The sequence below is a fragment of the Varroa jacobsoni genome, unplaced genomic scaffold (assembly GCF_002532875.2).
Source record: "Varroa jacobsoni isolate VJ856 unplaced genomic scaffold, vjacob_1.0 scaffold_1423, whole genome shotgun sequence".
In the NCBI taxonomy this organism is placed as follows: domain Eukaryota; kingdom Metazoa; phylum Arthropoda; class Arachnida; order Mesostigmata; family Varroidae; genus Varroa; species Varroa jacobsoni.
The window spans coordinates 506,799-530,923 of record NW_019214325.1 but is presented as its reverse complement, the minus strand read 5'-3'; the positions used below and the strand labels follow the sequence as shown (position 1 = coordinate 530,923).

The window sequence follows — 24,125 nt, the reverse complement described above, 5'->3', positions numbered from 1 at the left end:
TCCAGCGGAATCTTGGTTTACTCGTCATTCGACGTGTAAGTGCCTCTGATCATGGGAAATATCACTGTGTAGCAGAAAATAATCTCGGAAAAATTCGCAAAACCGTCATCTTGACGCTTAGTGGTAATGTTCTCAGCAAACAATAGCTCTAAATTATCTATATGTAATTTAGCAAAATGTGTGATTTAAATCACAATTAGTAAAATTGACGTTAAACTAATCTGTGTTTGTATTTGGACGATGCTATCGTATTTGAGGGCTATCTCAGTGAATAAATTCATCAAAGCTTTGCTGGCCTATTGTTCAAAGCATACGACAAGTATGCGTTGAAATCAAGATTCAGTTACAAGGATTTCTACTCTTTGTATAGATGATTATTTATGCCGTGATAGAGTGCAATTATTTTGTTTGTCACAATAATGTAACGTTTAAAAAAAAGTGCAACAAGACCAGGAAATCGGCGGGGCCCGTATTTTTAAAATGTCCCACAACGGAGAGTTACTTGTACAGCAGTTGGTGTGCGGAAAAACCAGTCTTTTAAATAACGTGAAGTTAGAAAAAGCTTGAATTGATGAAGTACCAACATAAAGCAATGGAGTCGATGTCGACGATATCACAATTCATCACTGTTTTTTGATCTCTCCTCTGCTACGGAAGTTCTCACAGTGAGTACCTGTAGCCCGTAGATTAGGAAATATATTATATTATAGTGTAATAGTATAGTAAAATTATAGTTTTCATTTCTTGCTTTCAAATTACTGGGTACATGCGCCAAAACGTCATGCAAATACGAGCATTTTCATAGCTCCGCCAGAAATAACCAACACAAATAAAATAGTAATGGTAAAATGCCTGATGGTCTATCTCAAAGTCAGAGGTTATCAATGTCCTGTTAAGCAAGGTCAGGTGCACCTCTTGTATCGTTCACCTGGTTGAAGGACGGAACCGCAATAGAAAATGTGACCAGAGCTAGAGTTGTTCCCTTAAACGACTCTCAATATCCACTGCAGATTGAAAGTCTATCCGGTGATCATGTGTGCAACTCTACCTAAATTCAATTCTAAATTCAAAAAAAGCTGTGCGAATCATTTAACGGTTCCCTTCAAAATAAATTTTGGCTGCAAGCAAGAAGCAACAGGAGTGGCTGGATATTTTGTTCTGATAGACTGTCGGGCAAATGGGCATCCGTTTACATTTTTCAAAATGAAAAAAATATTTATTCCTAAACGGGGTTCAACTATCAAACGAGTATTAACCTATTCAATGAAAAGGTGTTATATAACATGGAAATAATAATTCGCCTATCTCAGGTATTTTTTTTGCAACGGTAGTTCCTTAAAGGCTTTATTTTGTTCTAACCTGTAAACAGCATCTGGTTGTGGTAGGCATTTTTTGCTGTAAAACATGCATTATACGTGCTACTATGGTTCTACGAGTTGTAACCATTCATAGCTTTTTAGGCCACTATTTTACTTTAACTCTCATAAAAAAAAACTGAGCAGAGATAACGGTAAAAAAAACAGCGATTTTGTGCTGTAAAAATTCTAATCCATAACACTAATGGTATGAAATTATAATTTTTGAAGGTACAAATGCCGACAGGCGTATAATGTTTTTAGGAAACCGCCGAAAAATCTTCAAAGAGTAACAACAGCTGGATTCAAGTTCTTTAGCAATCTCAAAGATGCAGGCAGACAACAAAGGCGACTGTGCTTGCGCTGCTGAGAATATGGCGGGAAAAATTTGTGAAATAGTTTCTGTCGTGCTTTGCTATAATAGCTGCATACCTCGTGACATAATTGTTTAGCATGCGTATTTAAGTTCAATTTTTTTTACAATGTATGCATGGCAACGTACTATTGCAGTAGGTAAAAAGTTTAGTGAATTTCGCGCTATGTACATATATAAAAACTAGCCCGCCTAAAATTTAAAGCACACGGTCTTTGCTTCTAATTTAGATATGCATCACCCGAAAAATACCGGATACTGAAATAGAGAACTTCTTATCTTCAACCACACATATTGTTGAAGCAACGCATGTACATGGCGGCATTTCAATAAGTCGGCGAAATTTTCTCATAAAACATTTAAGCCATTCCAAAGTGTACCGCGAGGGGGAGCCACATGTATTTAATATGACATGGTGTCGTCGCCGGACTCCAAGTAAAATCAGAATAGCGTCAGCAACCATATAGAATTCACAACTATGAAATCAACGTTGCTTCGGAGCTTTTGGATATGTGGTAGACTCTTAACGTTTGTAAACTCACAAGGTGAGTTGTTTAGTTTCTACGGTTCCACTATCAATAAATTATAACTGTGCATGCATATACTCGTTAGCTGATTGAATTAACTGCAGATTAAATTTCTGTTTTCAGTACCACCAGAAATTACACAGCACCGTATATCTGACGACTTGGAAGAAGGCCAAAGGCTTTCCATAATATGTTCTGTAAAATCGGGAACGCCACCTATATCGTTCTCATGGATAAGGGATGGCGATTCAATTGGAAATCTGCCTGGAATAAAAGTGATACATGTCGACGATTTTCAAGACCAGCTACAAATTGAACATTTATCTATCGACCATGTTGGTAATTACACGTGTCACGCTAAAAATATCTACGGGACAGACCATATGGCGATTGCGGTAGTAATGTCCTTTGCACCCAGATGGATCTCTGGAAGAATTGCTAATGAACAAACACTACCTTTAACGGGAGTGGCCGGAGGGGTCATTCAAATAGATTGTCGTGCAAATGCCTATCCGTCTCCTCATATCAAAGTCATGAAAGGTTTGTGGTCCTATTATTAATTTTTTTTTTGAAAAATAATACGGTAACTGAATGATTTTTTTACCGCCTTCTTATAATATACTTTCTTCAAAACTTTTTGTAAGTATTATAAAATAGCCTTCATTTTTTATCGTACAAACGGGTATAAAGCAACTTTGCCTATTTATAATTTAGCATGTATATATATATATAGCATATATATAGCGCATGGATAGTCGCGATTTTTGGATCGAGAAAGTAAAAGTAAAGTCGTAGGTTGTGTATAAGAGACACTTGATTTATTATAGATATACAAATAGTTTTATTATAAAGCACAAATGGCCCTTCCCTCGAATTAAGAATTTCAGCTATTTACTTTTTCGATGATTGCCCGATTAGAAATAAATGTTTAAGAGCGTTAAATTGTAGTCTCTTTGTGTAATTTAATTTGAAATTGATTTACATTAAGAAATTAGACTAAAAATACATTCATTTTTTAGGGGATCGTCAGGTTCTTTCCGGGGGTCGATTTCGTCTCGATTCTGGGACGTTAACGATTCGTAACATCGACGCCACTGATAAAGGCGAATATACTTGCTTTGCCGAAAATACAGTGGGGAAGATTCACCGAACATTCTCCGTTGTGCTCAGTGGTAAAACCAAATTTATTCATGTGGCAGATAGAAAATATATTGTTTTTCACTTGGTTAGTTTGGTCACGATAGAAATATAGCGAACTTTATTTAATTGATAAACCAGAATCGTGGTTTTGTACCCGCCTAACATTTAAAGCATACGACGGACAAAACCACATATTGAATTATTTTTCTTTTCAACTCTTTATATTAGTGAATATTAAATAGACAAATACGATTTTTCTTTGATTTAAAAGCCGTGTTTATAGAAGGAGATTGTAAAGACGTTGTTGAATTCAAGTTACTATGGCAAAATCGTTCCAAAATGTCCCGCGGGAGGGAGCTACAAGTACCAAATACAACATGGTGACCATTGCGACGCTCTGACTAAAGCTAGAACAACGTTGTCACTTGGTGAAGCTTGACACTATGGAATTTACGCTGCTAAAAAGTTTCTGGATTTTATGTAACGTTTTCCAACTTGTAGAACCTCAAGGTAAGCTAATATCAGCATTAATCTTAACCACGTGCACACTATGCTCATAAAAAGTATATAGGAAGCAAATGAAAATGTCGATGTTTACTGCCTGATATCTACCTCGCACTTAATGTATCCTTTTAGCTACACCGGAAATTACACCGCAGAAAATTCCAGATGATCTGGCCGAGGGCCAGAGATTGTCTGTGATGTGCTCGGTGAGATCGGGTACCCCACCCATATCGTTTTCCTGGTTAAGAAACGGAATCGCTATCGGAAGTTTATCCGGAGTAAAAATAGTTCATTTCGACGATTTTCAAGACCAACTGCAAATCGAAAGTTTATCGGTGGAACATGTTGGCAATTACACATGCAACGCCAAAAATCTTTACGGGACTGATCATATGTCAGTTCAAGTGGTAATGAAATTTGCACCTAGGTGGGCGACTACAGACCATGCGAAACTCGTGACTGGTGTGGCGGGGGAAACTGTTCTCGTGGACTGTCGTGCCATTGGTCACCCATTACCTACAATCAGAGTGCTTAAAGGTTAGAAATTAGTTTTCAAATAGGCTTAGGCTTACCGGTTGTGTGAAAGAAACTATTAACTTTACAAGTAAAAACACAGGTATACGGACTGTCTCAGTTTGCAGCAACCTATCCGTAAAATTTGAGTTCCTCTTTTCGCTGTATATCCTTGTATCAATGTAACGCAATAACAATGCATCAGGTGTTTTTCATATTTCATTCGATTAAAAATATGCAACTTTGGAAAAGCATTTCTAATTCTAGTTTCAGCCCTTCGTACACTATAATCAGGTTATTTTCTCTTAGATATACGAGGCTGTCATAGTCAAACATAAATATATAAGCTTCTTTCATCGTTTATTTATACAAATAAGGGTTATATCTAGAGTTATTATGTTATATATTAAATGTTGTAAGCCTAAATACGTAATAAGCGTACTTTTTGCATACAAACAGGCCACCGCCTTAATGCTCAGCTTGAAAAAGATAACCCTAAGTTTTACTTTTTAAAAAGATCACATAAATAGCTGAAAGTTATTTTATGCAATTAGTGTCATTCTTCAAACAACTATTATGAATCCAAAATACGTACCCAGGTATGTATTGGATTTATGTAGCAATAGTAATTAAATATTAAATATTTCTCTTTCAGGAAATCGCAATCTTCTTTCAGCTGGACGATACCGCCTAGAATCGGGAGTTCTAATAATATCTAGGGTAGAGGCCACCGACAAGGGCGAATATACTTGTTCTGCTGAAAATCCTATGGCGAAAATCCAGAAAACAGTATCGGTCATTTTAAGTGGTAAAAAAAATTTTCATCAAAATTACTGCGTAATTAATTACATGAATAGTAAAGTGTTAGGCTTCTGTTATATCCCTGATTAATATACCTTTAGTAAAAATCCATCACTCAGATACTACAATGTATTCACAGAAGCACCTATCGCGTACAGCATCCCCAGTGGTGTTTTCTATCCCAATTTTGAAGCATATTGTAGTTTTGTAGGTAGGTCTTTTCAAGTAATCACTAGTCACGGTAACAAAGTATGCTCCCATATATTTAGGCGCCAAAGTTTGGAAACAATTTTAGCAATTAGTATATCCAGAAAAATTTAATTTTAAAAAGTGACAGTTGTATCACTATTTCCCACGGGAGAGAGCCACAAGGGTGTATGACAATAAATAACATGGAATTTGTCGGCTACGGTTTCGCTCATAGTCGTATTGAATAGGAATGATATTAGCATTTTACACATGTGTGATAACGAGGCCAGGGCTATTAAGAAGTCTCTAAGCTTCTAAATGCAGTGCTTTTCGATTTATGTATTCTCAAGGTGAGTTAACTTATGCCTTGTGCTGATATTATCATTATATGACATTCTGTAGTGATAATTAATCAAAATACCACATTATCTTTCTGCCATGATATAGTGGAATCGTTGACTATAATATATGTTCAATAATTCTAGCTGTGCCGGAAATCGTGTTTTAACGTAGCCCAGATAGCTGGTCCAAACGGCAGAGGCTATCCGTGATGTGCTTGCTGAGCCCATATTTTCTGGTTAAAATGTGGCAACGTCATCCGAAACTCACGAGAAGTGAGAATAGGTTATAAGAACGATTTCCAGGCTCAAATCGATATTGAACATCTATCTGTAAATCTGTACGGTTAATAGTCAGAATGACGATAAAATTTACATCGGTAACATGTCGATTTAAGAAATAAATGCAGCAGGAGACTGCTGATCCAGTGATCATCCACCAGCTATCGTTAAGTTCAGATATAAAAAGAGGTAAAAAAAAGTAACTGCTGTTTGTTCTCACTGCATTGAAACTATTGGCATAGTTATCCTTGTGTGACCTACATGTATGTCTATTTAGCTGCTGGTCGTTATTTAAACCAGTGAAGTTGTAATATTGGAATGACAAAAGTTTGCTATCCGATGTTACAACTAACCATAATATCATTTGTTTGCTGGGAATGTTATTTGCGTATAATAGCAGTTTCTAATGCATGTGAGCAAATCGAAATACCACACCAGTAAAAATGAACGATAGTCTTACATTCGTTCCGAAATAGCCATAATTTATCTTTTATTTTGTAATAAGCGGACGCAGTTTTTGGAAAAATTTAGGAAAAATCACCTTTATATTACTAATTTAATAAGGTAAGCCATGTCAATTATTTACTTCACAATTTTTTTTTGCAGGAGCTCGTACTATTCTATCTGCAGAACGTTACCAAGAGGATTCGAACCGATTTGCGGTTCGTAAAATAAAGACCAACAGAAAGAGCGAATGTCTGTATTGCTCCCGCAGGCAAAATTCAATGAACAGTTTTTACCTGTCTTAGTAACAAAGTTATAATTCATTAACCTCTCGCAAACCAGTAATGAGATTGCATGTTTTCTTTAACAAAAAGCTTACTTTGCTGATTGAAAACCGCGCCTAATATTTAAAGCACACGATATTATGAGAACACTTAAATCAACATTTTTTCTACGCGCCATTTCATCCTGGCGTTAAACTTATTTCTTAAGCTACATGTATTTTCAAAGCAATGCTTGTTATATAATGTATAATATATTCACCCAGAAGAAGTTCATTAAATGTAAAATAGTTTCAAAATGTACCGCGAGGAGGAGCCACATGTATCAGATCCAACATGGCAGCTTTCACCGCGTTTCGACTAAAACTGGCATGGCGTCGATACATTGGATCGAGCCAACCAATATGAGCTCGCTGTTATTTGGAACTTTCTGCATATTTTACTCTTCCTTTACACTTGTGCATTCTCAAGGTACGTGTATAAAATTTTTTACCCGATTTTCCGAAGCGCTTTCGGAATCCAAAGTTATTATTTGTGCGTGCGGTGTCATGTATACATTAAACGTAGTCAATTACATAATATATTTAAAACTTGCAGCTGCACCGGAAATCATTCGTCAACAAATTCCAAATGATTTAGCCGAGGGACAAAGGCTTTCTGTGATGTGCTCCGTGAGGTCGGGAACACCTCCAATTTCGTTTACGTGGCGTAAAGATGGAAATTCAGTTGCAGCTTTACCAGGAGTGAAAATTTCTCACATTGATGACTTTCAAGATTTATTGCACATTGAAAGTTTATCGGTAGATCACGTTGGAAACTACACATGTAATGCAAAGAACCTGTACGGCTCAGGTCAGATGTTTATTCATGTAGGTATGAACTTTGCACCCAAATGGATTGCATCTGTGCCCGGTAATGAGCAAACTGGCCTGGTGACAGCTGTAGCTGGGGAAGCCGTCAGAGTGGATTGTCGAGCAAGTGGCCATCCGCCCCCAATAATAAGGCTACTAAAAGGTAATCACCAAATCCACGGTAGTCTGAATATCGTAAATATATATAATTTTCTGCCTATACTGAAAATTTATGCGTAAGATTAAAGTCATTGGATGGTTTATGATATCATCTAAAGGGACATAACTGTCTCTCCCGATCGAGTGGTATGGTCATCTAACGATCATACGATTTTTTAATTGCTTTAAGTATTAATAGTAACTGAGAAAGCGTATGATTTCTCACTTGCTAGCCTATTTACTTTGTTAAAGCTAGCTACTTGATCAGGCCAGTAAACGCTTTTAGCATGATTACGTTGAGCAATATTTGGTAAAGGGAAAAGAAAGTAGGATAAAATCCTAACAGATCGCAGCTTAATTTATCAATCTGTACATGTGACAAATTATTAAAACACGCACGAAGACGCGCACGCCTAAAATGTAAACTCTTTTCCAGGAAACCAAGTCCTCTCTGAAAAACGTTATCGACTTGATTCTAGCGTACTGACAATTCCAAAAGTGGAGGTCACCGACAAGGGCGAATATACTTGTTTTGCTGAGAATGCGATGGGAAAAATTCAAAGGAAGGTTACTATAATGCTTAACGGTAAAGTGTACGCTTAAGTAGTTGTTGTAGTCACTGTGTTTATCGCTCCTTGGATATAAAAGCGTATAAGAGGTAGCCATTCACGTCAGTTCTGGTGCGGTCAGTGTACATTTGAAACACATGAGAACTGAATCTGTGAATTTAATTTGTGTAGATGTTCCTCAACTAGATGAAGCGACAGAGATATTAATTATAGCGATACGTTTTATAAAGGGAGCCACATGTCTTACACTTAGCATGATGTCGGTGTTGTTTTCTGCGCAATATGCGGTCGATGCTCCAAAACGACCTGTATTTATTTTTCCTTTGTGAAGTGGTCTACTCTCGAAGTAAGTTATTGTTGCATTTTAGATATACTCAATAGATGGAACACCTGACCTCCACAACTAATTTTACTAAGAAAAACTAGATATATAAATACAATATATCCATGTGAATGAAAAAAAAACGTGTTTCGTGTTTCAGCTACACGAGAAATTACACTTACAAAAGTTCTGAATCATTTGGTTGAGGGCCAACGGCTTTCACTAATATGTTCTATGAGATCAAGCACTTCATCTGTATCGTTTTCCTAACAAAAGAACGGAAACTCAGCGGGGACCTTATTCGTGGGTGTCAGGATTGCTTACGTCGATGGTTTCCAGGGTTAATTACAGATCAAAAGCCTGTTTGTAAATTATGTTGGTGACTACGTGTCCAATGCAAATAATTTATATGGGGCCCACCATATGTTTTTTGATTTTCTTATGAAGTTCTTACCGACATGGATCATAGCTAGTGATAGTGCAATAATTGTTAGAGCAGTAGCCGGCAAAAGTCTACAATATGACTGTCGCGCAAGTGGACATCCTACTTCAGTAGTGGGGATTACCAAAAATAAACTGCTTTAGTTGTGAAAATATTCTGCAATTTTTTTTAAATAATCGCTAAAAGGAGATAGAGCTACGAGAAGGGATTGGATTTCTAATATGTTCAATATATTACCTTATTATAAAAGTTCGTCTAAGAAATCTTAATCGCGGCTAAAATTGGCTTAATAAACTAAATAAATTGCATGCATCTACGCCTGCAAAATATACAGTTGCAGAGGTATGCTTAACTTATTTCGTCTAATTTTTTTTTTAGCTTTCAACGTTAAACTTCAACTAAATATTTTTAAATCACTTCCAGAAAACCTTTCCATAGACTTCAGAAAGTAGTTTCCATAGACCACCAAGTCGTTAATAAATTTAGAATATCAACTATCCAACAAACTGATTCCTTAGACAGAGGCGAATATGTCTGCCAAGTTGGAAAATCAACTGCCAAAGTATAGGGAAATATGATATTTGTGTTGAGCGGTACGTAGAACAAATCGTTATCGGTGGGGGCTGAGCCTCATTGGATGGTGCGTAAACAGATCCGAAAACTAACGTTTTTGAAGCCGATTTAAGTGGGGATTTCAAAGTCACATGATGGCGGTGTAGTTTAAATTCAAAGCATACAGCATATACTCGAAGTGAGACAGGTTGATTATTTTTGCTCCAAAGATTCTTTTCCTTGTGCTGTATTACTAGCTTCGCATAGTATAGTGAAGTTCCGATTAACCCTTTTGCAAAAAGAAAGCAATTGATGCATCTTTTATATCCCGGAAATGGTCGACGGTTTGTCGTCTTTTATGAATAGTTTTCAGAGTGTCCCACGAGGGCGAGCCACTAGTGCTGCATTCAACATGGAGTCACTCGCCTTGAATGTAAATGCCATTGGCGTCGCTTTCAATATGTGGTTGAACATGGATTCATTAGTATCACGCTTTGTTTCTGTTATCTTGTGTGTCGTAACGACAACAAGTGCCCAAGGTACGTGGTTTACGTTTTTATTTGCTATCGTTACTTGTAAGTTAACTAAACACTCCTCATTGAAAAGTCTATTAAGAGCCATGATATACAAATGCTTAATAACCTGCCACAAATAAAATTTATATGCATAAAACAACAGAATTCGTGAAATAACAAAATATAAAGACGGACAAGTGAGCTAAGTTTAGCAGTGCCCAGTTGGTTACAAAGTAATTCTCTTTAATTTGAAAATTTAACGCTCATGAAATTATACGTACTATAGCTGATTGTATCAAAACCTAGGGAGATGAACAGTTTTTCTTTTTATGTTTCAGTTGCACCCGAAATCGCTCCACACAGGAGCTTGAATGATCTTTCGGAAGGAAAACGCCTATCGTTAATTTGTTTAGCGACGTCCGGTACACCTCCCATCTCGTTCTCTTGGTCAAAGGACTCCGCTCCGATTGGAAATTTGTTCGGAGTTAAAATTGTTCATATCGATGACTTTCAGTATCAGCTGCAGATCGATAAATTAACAATCGAACATGTTGGAAATTATTCTTGCAACGCCAAGAACATATATGGATCAGATCATATCACTATCCCAGTTATTATGAAATTCGCACCTCAGTGGGTGTCAATAAATCACGAGACTCCCATTGGAGGAGTCGCAGGAGAATCAGTTCAAGTTGATTGCAGAGCCATTGGACATCCGCAGCCTACTATAAGAATTCTAAGAGGTAAGTGCAGCTATCTGTGCTGGGTATAAATTCATTTTTCTAATATTTTTAAATTAATCTATGGCACCCCCGAGTTCGAATCCAAGGAAGTGTGAGTGAAAGAAAGTGGTTTGCTTTTGGTTAGTACTTGCTGATCGTTCAAGAGTTAAGCATAGTTCTTCGGTTTTACGTTTAGCCGCATGTGTTTCTTCTATCATATTATGGGTACAAGTTAGTAGATTGTTTGCATATACGAAAAACACGCATTAAAAAAGCGGATCTTGTTTAATTTCAGAGTCAACTGTTATACCCGATGACCAAGTGGTGAATGGCCTTTTGACTATTGCCTTAGTAACTTCCCGTGACAAGGGCGATTATCAGTGCGAGGCGGTAAACTCCCTGGGAAAACTCCTCAAAACTGTTACCGTATCTCTTAGTGGTAGTGTGCCGCTCCTTATTTAAGACAGACGAATTTTTTAGATACACACATACAACTCGCGCAATATGTACATCAGCCATACGCCTAATATTCTTATTGATCTTAAGCTTTTGCATATTTGCTAGATTGCCAAGATCTGCTGTGCTTTACGTTTGTGACATTCTTAACTACAGAACAGTTAGAAATGGTTTGGTTAATAGGCGTCGTTGATAAAAGTGTCTACAAAATGTCCCACTAGGCGGCGCCATGAGTACTGTTTCACAGAAGACTGCACAAATCTTAGGTGATCGCAAACCAAAGCGTAGCAGCCGTGTGTGCAACATGATATCGATTGGCTCCATACGATCACTCTTAATTTGGACTAGTCTATCAATACATTACGTTCAATGCCAAAGTAAGTTCTCTTTTTCTTCATGAACATGTATACAACCTTTGTGCTTACAATTAGCAGGCGTAGTAGAAGTTTCTAATTTATCACGTTCCTAGGAAGCTGCATAGATGTTTATTATATACATTAGCAAGTTAAACTAATGTCTGTGTGTTTTCCAGTTCCGCCACAAATTGCGCCTTTTAAAGTTCTTGAAGATCTCTCAGAAGGTAAACGTGTATCTTTGATATGCTCCGTGACTTCAGGCTCTCCTCCCATCTCATTTTCGTGGTCCAAAGGTGGCCGTCCTGTCGGTCCACTGACTGGCATAAAAATTATTCACTTCGATGAATTTCAAGATCAGCTCCAAATAGAAAAACTTCGCTCTGAACATGTTGGAAATTATACTTGCAATGCAAAAAACTCATTTGGCACAGATCAAATGTCTGTAGCTGTAGCATTGAAATTTAAACCATTTTGGAGAACTGAGGAGCGTCGACGCATACTCGCAGTAACTGGTGAGAAAGTTCAAGTGGACTGCAGAGCCGTCGGGCATCCGGAACCGACAGTGAAAATATTTAAAGGTAAATTTTTTGTCATCCTACAAACGAATAACCAAAGTAACAGAGATGCGTGTTTACAAAATGTGATTATGGATTAGTCTATTTGACCTAAATCGAGCCCGCTATCGCAGGTAGCTAGGTAGCCACTGACCGTGTTAGTTCCGTTTTCGTCTATTGTAATCAAATTTTATTTATTCACCTTTGCTGGGGGTAACCAAAAGTTTGATACAACCTTCATATATACAGGTTAACAACACAATATCCCAAGAGAGGGTATATAAAATTATTTAAAATAGTTTGCGTCTTATGAATATTTGTGTATTAATTGCCTACCAGTGCTTTAGGACACAGACTAAAGCAGTGTTCTTTAGCTCACCTTTAAAGATCGGCCATGAGGTCGAGTTGCGAATGTTAAAATTGTTGACACATTTACAAGCACACATTTCATGGGCTCTCGTATCCTATTTAGAATTACAGCCAAATCCTTACTCCCTCTTCTCAGTATACTTTTACGTTACGGCAATGAAGGTAGGCTCGTTGAAGAAAACGACATTCTTAATTCTAGAGAAATGTCATCACCGTATTTTGAAAAACTCAGATCAATCTGTTAATCTAAAGCGACTGTTACTTTTTACATTTCAGGCATAATGGAGATTAATGACCCACAACTTAACGTTAATGGCTTGCTCACGATAGACCCGGTTTCATTCGCTGATAGAGGCGAATACCAGTGTGAAGCTTCAAATTCTCTCGGCCGAATATCTTCCAGTTTTACACTAATTCTTAGTGGTAAGGTGCCGAAACACCAAAGCGCCAACGTTTTGTTGCAGACGAATCTATTTGATATGAAGACGATTTTTTAAGGAGAGTCGGCAGAGCCTGTATTGAGACAAACTGTGAATTTGTGTTAATTATAGGTGCTGGAATTTTATTTTAGGATATACATGATTTACATAAAATTCCAAAAATAATATTGTGTAGATGACGATCTAATTACAACGGGTCCCGCGAGACGGAGCCACCTGCACTGTCAATTAGTCGTCGCCGGGCAGCTGTATGAGGTAGGAGAAAAAAATTGCTGTAGTGTTCTGGCATTACGACGAGATGCTCTTACAAGCCAAAATAAAACCGTCATGGATAGTTTTACTTATCATGTTAAAGCGTTGGATACCTTGTTTATGCGGAGCACCCCCGCAGATTGCACCTTTTAGAGTTCTCGAGAATCTTGTAGAAGGCCAACGTCTATCTTTGATGTGTTCCGTGACGATCGGGACTCCTCCAATTGCATTTTCATGGACAAAGGACAGCAACCCAGTAGCATTACTGCCCAGTGTTAAAGTGGCCTTGGTAGACGATGATCAGGAACAATTGAAAATAGAGAAGCTTTCCTCAGATCATGTTGGTAATTATACCTGTGCAGCCAAAAATGCATTTGGATCAGATCAAATGTCCGTTAGCGTTGTCCTAAATTTCAGGCCACACTGGGTCAATAATGAATCCAAAGTGATAAATGCAGTGGCTGGCGAACAGCTCAAGTTGAACTGTGAAGCTATTGGACACCCTCATGCTACCATAAAAATAAGCAAAGGTATGTTTGTTCGTGTAGTTTTCTCATAGATACAAATAAGTAGTGTTATATATTTTAACAAAGTATAGTATATCAAGATATACAGACGCTTCTTTGAGCGCAGCCACCGAGGCCCACAAGAATCTGAAAAGTGGGCGTTAATCACACGCACAAACCTAAGTGTTAGCTCTATAATTGCATAGTTAATTTTAACCTACTATACCTTGTTAGCATACTATATGCGAAATATAAAGGGATGACAAAGCAGGCTGTCATATACATAATCCTTATGAATGATATATTATAATTTTCTTATAATAACCCCACTCACACTTTACTTTTTCTTATTACCTATTCTCAATTTTTCTACTACTGGATGCTATTGTGATTTCTAAAAGATGCCGCTAGGGGGAAGCTTATCTCTATAAAAATGAAAAAAACTTGGTTTAACTTTTGCTTATAAATGAATAACAATTGGTATCATTTTACCTTTGGTAACAAAACCAGCTTTCTGAAAACTCGCACACAGTAAGGCATCATCCGTATGGGAAAAAATTACGTCACCGTTACATATATGTATATAGCTTGAGCCCACGTTAGCCAATATAGCCATGATGATTATTTTATACCAGTATTGCACTAAGCATGTAATATAGATTTAGAGAACATATCTCATTTATTCTCTAACGAATTAAATATTGCTTACTTTTAGGTGGCTTGGAATTCACAAGCACCAGGGTGGTAAATGGAGTATTGACACTCAATTCGGTCACCCCATCTGACAAAGGGGAATACACCTGCGAAGCTTCGAATACTCTGGGAAAAATCAGCAAAACAATAACGATATCTTTAAGCGGTAAAACCGAGAATTCACAAACAAAAGCATCCGATAGTTTTTAGTAGTTAAATATGTCTTCTTTATTCAGGCACCTGAATATAGATATGAACAACAGTAATCGAAGACCACTAGCCTCCTCCTGAAACAACCACCCGACTTTCGAAGTACGCTAGGTAAAAGTGTACAAATAGTTGGAGGATAATATTTTTCAGTGCATGTCGCGTATAATGATTCGCTCTGATACAATTAATACTGTTAACTTCACATGGCAATAGCTTGGAGAAACTTAAAGGTTTTCATGCACGTCAGGGATGCAAAATTACGCAATACCTGAAACGAATATTAGATATGTCCCACAAGGCGGCGCCACCGGTATGGTACAATCGTATCACTATGTTTGTGTTATGGGTAAGGGGTAACCTACTGTAAAGACTAGGATTGACGAATTCAACATGGCGGCGGTAACCGCGAAATGGTTCTCCTTTTTGTTCGTTTTGACACTCATTCGACAAACTCTAGGCCAAGTTCCGCCTCAGATATCACCTTTCAAAGTACTAGAAGATCTTTCAGAAGGAAAGCGCGTGGCACTTGTCTGTTCAGTATCTTCCGGAACTCGACCCATCTTGTTTCAATGGCTAAAAGAAGGGCAGACTATCGAAAATCTTCCAAACGTCTATACAGGTCAGACTGGCGAGTATCAAGCTAGCCTGCAAATTGAAAATCTTTCAGCTGATCATGTTGGCAATTATACATGTTCTGCAAAAAATGCTTACGGCTCAGACCAAATGTCTGTTGCAGTGGTACTTAATTTTAAACCACGTTGGATCAACAACGAACCAGAAAGTAAAAATGCGGTGGCAGGCAATATATTGAAAATAGATTGCAGAGCAATTGGTCGCCCACAGCCCGTTATCAAAATCATCAAAGGTAAGTTGATCCACTTAACGTTAGTCCACTTTTTGCTGAATTTACTTTTAGTTAGACATATGTTTGTAATAATACAGTGGTGCAAGTGAATTCTGAATTTAATTTTATCGTACTTATTGGAGATTAGGCTAGTAAAATGTTACGGCTTTTATGCTTACAGCTTATGCTTACAGCTTTGTCTACCTCAATTAAAGATGTGCTTATCTAGAAACAGCTACCAAAGTCGCTGATAAAACCTAGATCACTGCCTCGGATAGCGTACCTTAGATAATTTCTAGTGTTGGTGAAATCACATTCTACTAGCTACCATATTCACTGAACTATCACAGTTATACGCGTGCGGGTCATCCTGTTCACCAGCGGGGCTTAGTCGTTTAAAATCATGTAAAGCCGTTTAAAGAATAGCGTCGAAAAATGTTTTATCGAAAGTACAGTATCAATACATTATTATATGATCTTTTTCATTTGCATTTAAGATGGCTGTTTCACCTAAAGTTAAGCGTTCACCACAACCCGAATTCAATCGTAGGTGTTTTATTCGAATTTGTATGTTGCCCAATTTCATTGATGAAATTTACTAACACTATATTCCATTTCAGATTTAACAGAGCTCACTGGCGGGAACATCACGCATGGCTTATTAACAATTAACACGGCATCAGCTTCCGATAAAGGAGAATACGGTTGTGAAGCTTCAAACTCTATGGGAAAAATCTCTCGACGGATATCGTTGACTCTCAGTGGTAAATCGCGCGCTGTCTTCAATGCAGACGAACCATTTGCCTCATTCATGAAATTAAAGTCTAATGACTCTGTTTTGGAAAAATGCACCATACGTTTTATTATTACCACATAACGATCGATCAACACCTGTCCTGTCAGCAGTTTCTGTCCATAACAAAATAGATTTTTAGAAATCTTTACAGAAAGTGAACTAACATTAGTCCACAAATGTCCCACTAGACGGCACCACTTGTATCACAAGTAGAAGTGCTATGTGTACATTTCAATCTGTATTCGTAGTTCAGCTTATTGAAAATTACCGAAACGATGCCGTTCTTTTTCATTATACTTTGGGTCCTGATGCATCAAGCACGAAGCAACGGTAAGTTTGACGTACACCTTATCAACCTTAAACAATAACCTTTAATAAAACAATCTTTAAGAAATTTGGATGAGTTAATAGTATACACAGATTCGTGATACCGAAAATGGACTAATATTTATTTTTTTTTTAGCTCCTCCACAAATATCGCCTTTCAAAGTGCTCGAAGATCTTACCGAAGGAAGACGACTAGTCCTGGTATGCTCAGTATTTTCTGGAAGCTTTCCGATTTCCTACCAATGGCTAAAGGATGGCTCGCCTGTGAAACTGCTTCCGTATGTACAAATTGTGCATGCGGGTGATTTTCAAGATAGCCTACAAATTGAAAAACTTACTGCCGAACATGTTGGTAATTATACGTGTAGTGCTAAGAACGCATTCGGCTCTGATCAGATGTCAGTGGCTGTCGTGCTACGATACAAACCCCGTTGGATAACTACGGGTGATGATGTACTGAAGCTGGACTCGGTTGTTGGAGACGAGCTGAACGTCGACTGCAGGGCTAATGGGCATCCAGTACCAAATATACGGATCTCAAGAGGTAAGAACTCGTTATGTAAGCAGTGATGAAGCCTTGTAAATAAAATCAATTCCTGTTAATATTACAAATAAATATAAATCCTGTCTAGTAATATTGGCGTGACGTGTTTCTATTGCAACCACGTACATTATGATTTACCACGTTTATTACATTATAGTAGTTCTTCTAGAAACTTTTGATCATATTAATATAGCAACTTTATATATACGCAAATATGTTTCGTCAGGATTATATATATCCTTTCCTGTCAAACTTGTTTTTTAACGCTATCCTAGTTTTACGTGTTCAACAATACATGATCGACAAGCGTTTAAGGTTATTAAGTTACACGTTTTTAACTTTCGGTTTCAGGTGGATCAAGCTTAACTTCAACGAGTCGGCTTCATGTTCATAATGGACTTTTGACAATAAAATCAATATCACAAAATGATAAAGGCGAATTTATTTGTGAGGCTTCGAATAGCCTCGGAAACATAACGAGAACCATTTCTCTTAGTCTTACGGGTAACCAAGTGACTATTTATAACAAACTTCATATATGGAGCCTGAACGAATTGTAGACACCATATTTTTAAGATTTCCTGTGCAAATTATTCTAAGCAAAGTGCTTACCACCAACGAATTCAGTATCAGTAATTGAAACGAACCACTGCCCAGTGCTACGCGGTAGAGGACCACATAGTACAGGATAAAGAACAAGGATATTGCAAATAACCATAACAATGCTAAATGGCATTTTTAAGCTATTCTATTGTATCCATAGCGAGCGCTCAAAAGGCCTAACTAATCACCCGAAATAATATTATTCATAATAATACGTAATACTCGTTTGCGCAACTACGCGCCATACTGTTATTGCGTAGCAGTGTGCAGTTCCCTAAATTGTGAACTTTAGTTACAGCCAACATATTATTGATGGTGCTGAGTTCATTTGGAAGTATATTTGTTTTGTTATTTCTTCTCCAGTGCCGGCTCGTTTTAAAGAGAAGACTTCAGTTGTGACATCTCGGCGCTCTGAAACTACTACTCTCAAATGCTACGCCGTTGGTGACCACCCCATTTCGGTCGTCTGGTCAAAGGGAAATGTCAAGCTAGACAAAAGAACTAGCTCAAGGTTAGTTAAAAGCTTAGCATATCTTTATATGAATTTTAGGTAGAGATTCGTATGAATTAAAACTGTCTGGCGTAAAAGTACAGCTTTTTGTCTTACAGGACCATTCTTTTATTGATACAGATACCAGATCATCGAATCGATAACAACTGATGGGTTGAGCTCAGAACTGCGAATTCGAGAAACAGATCGAGCGGATTCAGCGCTCTACTCGTGCCATACAGAAAATAAGTTCGGCAATGATGATAGAAAAGTTAAGCTCGTTGTTAAGGACGTTCCAGGCGCCCCTCAAGATGTTAGGGTAAGAGAGACTAAATATGACTGTATACTGTTCGCCTAGTACCTAGACCTAATCTAGAAGAAGATTTAATGTCTTTTGAGAAGTGAATGTAGAAATTCTATATGCGTTCGACTTTTTTGGACATAATTTCAGGTGAAAGATATTTGGTCAAGATCAGTGTCCGTATATTGGACACCTTCATATGATGGAAACAGTCCAATATCGAAATACATCGTTAACTACTGGAAACAACATGGTGTCTCTAATCGACCACAGGAATTTGGAGTTCCATCAGCACAACACTTTACCCTTGTGCGTGACCTACAGCCTGGCACCCAGTACGTACTCAACGTGTTGGCAGAAAACAGCATTGGCAAAAGCGAAGATTCACGGACAGTCACGTTTACAACGAACGATGAGGAACCTGAGGCACCTCCATTGGATGTTAACGCTCTTACCCAGGGCCCGACTACTGTGTTGGTATCGTGGAAAGCACCCCAAAAGGATACTTGGAACGGCGATATTGAAGGCTATTATATCGGATTCAAGCCTAAGAATTCAAATGGAAGCACGTCGTACAAAAAGGTTGCTAACACAAAAATCGAGTAACGCAGAAACAATATAGACTCGTTCCTTTTAACTAAAACGGCACAGCAGGTAACTATGCTATTTTCTGTTTCAGGTAGAGCAGAAGAACAACATAACCCACGAATACATTCTCCAAGGCTTAAATAAGGGAACAGAATATGAAATCACCGTGCAGGCTTACAATCATGCAGGATCCGGACCTATAAGCCCGCAAAGGCTCGTAATGACCAGACCCGGAGGTAACAAAAACTTAAAAAAATTAATTAAAATGCTAAATCCTTAACTACGTTTTTTCCGATTAAAAATCGTGACCTTGATGAAGTCAGAATGAGCCGATCGCTAAAGTCGACCGACTAACTTACCGCTACATAAATATAATGCGATGAACTATAGTAGACTTAACTTCTAGCAATTACGATAAGTCTTGCCGCTCAAAGTCTATATCGAAGCTGGTCGTAACTACAAATATATGAACAAGCCATTGGTATAACACTGACGATTTTGTTTATTTATAATCATAGTTCTACATATTATTTACAGAGGATTCTCCTGACGTTCCACGGCTATTCGTCGACGCGGTCACTATGGATTCGATTAAGGTGCACTGGCAACTTCGCACAGGCGGACAGATTCTCAGTAAGTTACACTTGAGACTTTTTAAGGTAAAAATCAGTAGCACTTAGTACAGCTGGAGGGAGCGAAAGGTTTCATCATCAATATCTTTTGAAGTTTCTCTTTAGGTACTCAAAGTAAACGAAATGTTTTTTTCGACTATGACGGATAAATTATTATGACGACAAGATTTTCCCTTCGACATTTACATTGTTGCAGATTACACAGTTCATCACCGTCAGGCAGATGGGGGCGCGTGGCTTGAGAATGTTATTGTAAACTCAACCGACAACAGTTATGCCCTGACAGGTCTTAGAAGCGGCACAACATATGAAATATTTCTTACTGCTTCTAACGGAGCAATGAAAGGCGATCCATCACAGATCCTTAAAATCCAGACGCTCAGATCACGTAAGCGTCGTAATATGTTTAGTCAAATTCAATAGCTCATCTATAAGGTATCCCGAATAGCTTGCAATAGCAAACTCATCGTAATCGTTGACTTAATGACAAGTTGTCCTCTGCAGCCATTTAGAATACTAATGGGGTTCGCGCTTAGCGGTTAATCATTCCTGTGTGGCCATTTACAAAAGCTAACATCAAAATTGGAGGTATTTCGCTCTCTGTTAAAAGAGAAAATCTAGTAGGGGTACATTTCTGGCCTCGATGAATTAGCATGCAACTGCTAGACAATGCTATGATTGTATCGCAAGCGCTAATGGCTCTTCTAATTGCTCAAACCTAAATGTGTATTGCGTGGAACCTGCAGCCGATATACTGGTGGAGATTTTCGAGTCCGACGGAGATCTCCCGATCTATATGAATATGTACCTCACGGTGCCCGCAGCAGCGCTTGCTCTGGCCATTATCGTCATTGTGGTTAGCTCATGTATTTGCTGTCGACAAATGAAAAATGTGCAACAGCCAGTGCCGCCACAAGGTAAGTACTAAATATATAGTGGAATATATTTCTACTATGTGTCATATTGTAATTTAGGTTACTACTTAATTCTACTTCATTGTCGAATGCATTATGTATATATAGAGTGTTAAATTGTCACACTGGAAACTGGAAGCTTTTGGATTCGTCCAGACCAAGAAAGACCTGTATACAAGCACAACATCGACTCTATCAGACTCTTGTTTGGTTTGCTAGGCGAAATGGCCTTATACGGGACCATGGTGCCACAGCGTTACATGGACGCCGCCGGCAACGAAGTAACGGTAACGTATGGCACTGTGCCCCCTGTTGACCCTGGAGCTATTCAACTTCAGGCCCAAACAGTGCAAATGCAAACTGCAGGCACCGCCACCGTCGTCCCAACAATTGCCAATGCAAACACGACCGGTACATGGAGTCGTAAAGAAGCGCCGAAGGTAATTTGCCACATTCTGCTATATGACTAGAATACGTCCTATTAGTTGTGACGGAACGAGGGCCTTTGCTCGCACTGACAGAAACGGTGCTTTCGTAGATCAATTCGCAATAGAATCTCCGAAACGGTATCTATGAGGTAATAGTTTAAATACTGTTTCAGAATCGGCCATTACCGGTTCCATCGGAAGCGAGCGACAAGACGACGGGACATCTTTACGACAGCGCCCAGTAGAAGGAAAGAAGTAATAGCACGACTAACAAGCTCGATCCAACAACAAGACATGGCCTAATTTTCGGTCTCACACTTTCAGTTGAAAGCAAGTGTATTCAAAGCTGCCTCCCTTCCTAAGTTAAATTAAACTTACGGGAGTGGCCCATCGGCGACTTGAAAACCTCGATCGTATCATTGTCAAATGCAGAATCGTACGTGAGATTCAACAACCTTAACTGAAACGACAGTAGAGACTTATTTTTTCAACGGACCATCTTTGAGTTAAAGTCCATTTATGCCGACGTATCGCTCGTTCACAGACAGTACACATAGTACGACGGCGGGAAACTAAGTGACGAGTGCTCATAAGATTGGATACTATGGATTTGCAGTATCAATATGGATATTCGTTACTTGGGTCATCTACAGCCAAACCAAAGTGTTCGTGGTATACATTGTTGTTTTTTTATTGTCTAGTCAGATCTAAAATCAGCACGAAACGCAAGAATGAATACCATTTATAACTGTGTGACGTAGCCAAACCACTATTGACAAAACTCACAAACGAAAGCCTTTAAAAAATAATTGCAGATGAATGATTAGATACTGTTTTATATGACTAAATGACGCATCTGATCGTGAATGGACGAGTGACTATAAATAAACATAACGTAACTGCCCCTCTTATTGTTTACATCGATTGGATCGATAACGAAAAATGGAGCTTGCATGTGACATTTTCTCCCAATTCGAAGTAGTGCATGATGCCTTTGTACATATGAAGAGGCATGATGACTGCTTAATTTTTTTTGTTTACCCCGGCGATATCCAATGATCTCAATTACGTACGCTTACTTTATCCTACAATTTAATTATCATTCATTTTTTTATTCATCTAGTCAAATGGAGTAGTAGACTAAAACAGAACCCTCTATATAGGTTACTTTGATTCTTGAAAACACATGCTAACAAATATAGTCGGCCAGCAAAGAGTCTCTGGTCAATTATGCTGAAAATGATGACAAGTCTTAATTAATCTCTATAGGAGTGTCAAGCGTGTGCGTAACTTCTACCTAAAGTGGTAACGTTCGTAAACCTGCCCCGATAAGCATCATAAGTAGCTGCAGTTAGAGATAGCAACGTCGTGCGCTTAGAAAGCACTGAAATCGTCACTTCCAAATAGGTTCAGGTATGCTCAAATAATGCGATTCGGATGCATGCAGTTGAGCGTATGGGCTTATGATTCACAATGTAACTTTACAAATGGAAGGACGTCTGCACAGGTCGATTGTTTCACCTTAATCTGCGAGAGAATACGTCCGAAATGGAGCATTGTACCATTGCGACATAGCAAAAGCATAGATTAAACCGATGTAGAGATTTTAAGTTAACTAAGGACTAATTTAGTTACGGTTTCGCATAGTTATACAAGTAATGTGTGGGCTGTGTCTCTGTCGAGGCGCTGCTCCTGTACTCAATAAACACTTATTATATAATCATGTTTATACATGATATTATAATGCAAAAAAGTATGGACGAAGAAAGTGAACTTTGATTGTGAGCTTAATAATTCTACGAAGCAATTTGCTGCAATAAACATAATGTCATTGTCTAGACGTGAAAACTTGGTGAACTTGTCTTTTTCTATGATATTATTGTTTAGTACTATTTCTTGCATCGCTTTAAGCTACTTCTATTTCAAACACGTGGTTTAAATCATTATCCTTAGTCAGCCATTGTAATTCGGTGCTCTATTAGAATAAAACTACCACAGAATTGACTATACAATTATAAATATATAAGTGAGTTTTAAGCGTTAATAAAATAAAAAAGCAGAATAAAAGTTTACGAGTCGCATACTTAGCTCTATAATAAATTTTAAACCATTTTAGTAACTCAGACCGTTTTAACTAGCTACTCGTAATACGATAAATATCTCCATCAATTAAAGCATTTTTCAATAATTCGTCGAAATCACACAGATGACTTATTAAGCCGATTCGTCCCGTCGTATCAGTCTGCATCTCGTTCAGCTCCAAAACTCTCGACATCAATTTTGCAGAGCGTACTTAGGAACTAGAGATCACATCGTTAGGGGCCGTTCCCCCTGAGTGCCTCCTCTGGCCCCTCTCCCCTGCATTTCGTGAACCATAGGGACAATAGTTGCTTGCGGAGCTCCACATAGTTTAACAGTCTTTTCGGGCTTTATAGCTAGTCGTCCTTTTCGATACTCCCATCTCAGGATTGTGTATGCTATCCTATGAGACCGATGCTGTATACGAAGGGAGTGCTTGGAGCTTCATGCTTGTCACCTGATTGCGACGCTCATCTCTGAAGGAGCTGAAAATCTATTGTGTATATATGCTGTATTTGGAGCTGACGGAATGCTCTCCGTGCAGAACTTTTCATTTCTCAACCACGGTCATTTTCTCTCTTGTTCGTTAAGGTTGAGTCATTCACTCCCCACTCCACGCCTCTCCTAAAGTGCGTCATCGGTCTGCCCCCTCTTTCGCTCCCTAGGCGCCACGCCACGTGTGCTCCACTAAGGGGTATGTCCCCTTTTGGTTGGCATTTACCGACAATGCTATTGATGAACGCACTTCATGCGAATATATATTCATAGATAACCAAGGCATAATTTTGAATTAGTAATACTTTAACACTTCTTCAATGAACAAACATGTACACGCAGACTTATAGCCATTTCCGTCTGCAAGCT

At 38.3% G+C, this 24,125-nt stretch overlaps 5 protein-coding genes across 7 annotated transcripts; all 5 read left to right on the top strand.

Moving 5' to 3' along the window:
• The first annotated feature begins 1,910 nt into the window (after positions 1 to 1,910).
• On the top strand, positions 1,911 to 3,779 carry LOC111269876 (tyrosine-protein kinase-like otk). Its single transcript, XM_022849773.2, has 4 exons — positions 1,911 to 2,273; positions 2,379 to 2,795; positions 3,275 to 3,427; positions 3,667 to 3,779. The coding sequence occupies exons 1-4, from the start codon at positions 2,207 to 2,209 to the stop codon at positions 3,777 to 3,779; spliced, it is 750 nt and encodes a 249-aa protein (XP_022705508.1). The 5' UTR covers positions 1,911 to 2,206.
• Positions 3,059 to 9,442, top strand: LOC111269875 (myelin-associated glycoprotein). Of its 3 annotated transcripts, XM_022849772.2 has the most exons (5): positions 3,059 to 3,905; positions 4,032 to 4,436; positions 5,068 to 5,220; positions 6,629 to 7,218; positions 7,345 to 7,445. In XM_022849772.2, the coding sequence occupies exons 1-4, from the start codon at positions 3,839 to 3,841 to the stop codon at positions 6,769 to 6,771; spliced, it is 768 nt and encodes a 255-aa protein (XP_022705507.1). In that variant the 5' UTR covers positions 3,059 to 3,838; the 3' UTR covers positions 6,772 to 7,218; positions 7,345 to 7,445. The 3 variants fall into 3 exon arrangements, with proteins under 3 accessions (XP_022705507.1, XP_022705506.1, XP_022705505.1); XM_022849771.2 differs by lacking the exons at positions 3,059 to 3,905; positions 4,032 to 4,436; positions 5,068 to 5,220 and adding an exon at positions 8,194 to 9,442 and having other exon boundaries at positions 6,770 to 7,218; positions 7,345 to 7,761; XM_022849770.2 differs by lacking the exons at positions 3,059 to 3,905; positions 4,032 to 4,436; positions 5,068 to 5,220 and adding an exon at positions 8,194 to 9,442 and having other exon boundaries at positions 6,770 to 7,761.
• Positions 9,443 to 9,976: 534 nt separating this feature from the next.
• LOC111269872 (cell adhesion molecule Dscam1) lies at positions 9,977 to 23,030 on the top strand. The gene is made up of 16 exons (XM_086972266.1): positions 9,977 to 10,181; positions 10,496 to 10,900; positions 11,175 to 11,318; positions 11,868 to 12,269; positions 12,891 to 13,037; positions 15,452 to 15,580; positions 16,180 to 16,323; positions 18,193 to 18,340; positions 18,461 to 18,638; positions 18,771 to 19,202; positions 19,300 to 19,444; positions 19,746 to 19,841; positions 20,037 to 20,228; positions 20,587 to 20,757; positions 20,974 to 21,194; positions 21,356 to 23,030. The coding sequence occupies exons 1-16, from the start codon at positions 9,977 to 9,979 to the stop codon at positions 21,425 to 21,427; spliced, it is 3,231 nt and encodes a 1,076-aa protein (XP_086828392.1). The 3' UTR covers positions 21,428 to 23,030.
• Positions 13,123 to 14,715, top strand: LOC147752193 (cell adhesion molecule Dscam2-like). Its single transcript, XM_086972292.1, has 2 exons — positions 13,123 to 13,836; positions 14,528 to 14,715. Exons 1-2 carry the CDS (start codon positions 13,353 to 13,355, stop codon positions 14,713 to 14,715), a joined length of 672 nt encoding a protein of 223 aa, XP_086828418.1. The 5' UTR covers positions 13,123 to 13,352.
• LOC147752192 (cell adhesion molecule DSCAM-like) lies at positions 16,443 to 18,209 on the top strand. The gene is made up of 3 exons (XM_086972291.1): positions 16,443 to 16,685; positions 16,819 to 17,226; positions 17,578 to 18,209. The coding sequence occupies exons 1-3, from the start codon at positions 16,631 to 16,633 to the stop codon at positions 17,784 to 17,786; spliced, it is 672 nt and encodes a 223-aa protein (XP_086828417.1). The 5' UTR covers positions 16,443 to 16,630; the 3' UTR covers positions 17,787 to 18,209.
• Positions 23,031 to 24,125: the final 1,095 nt, after the last annotated feature.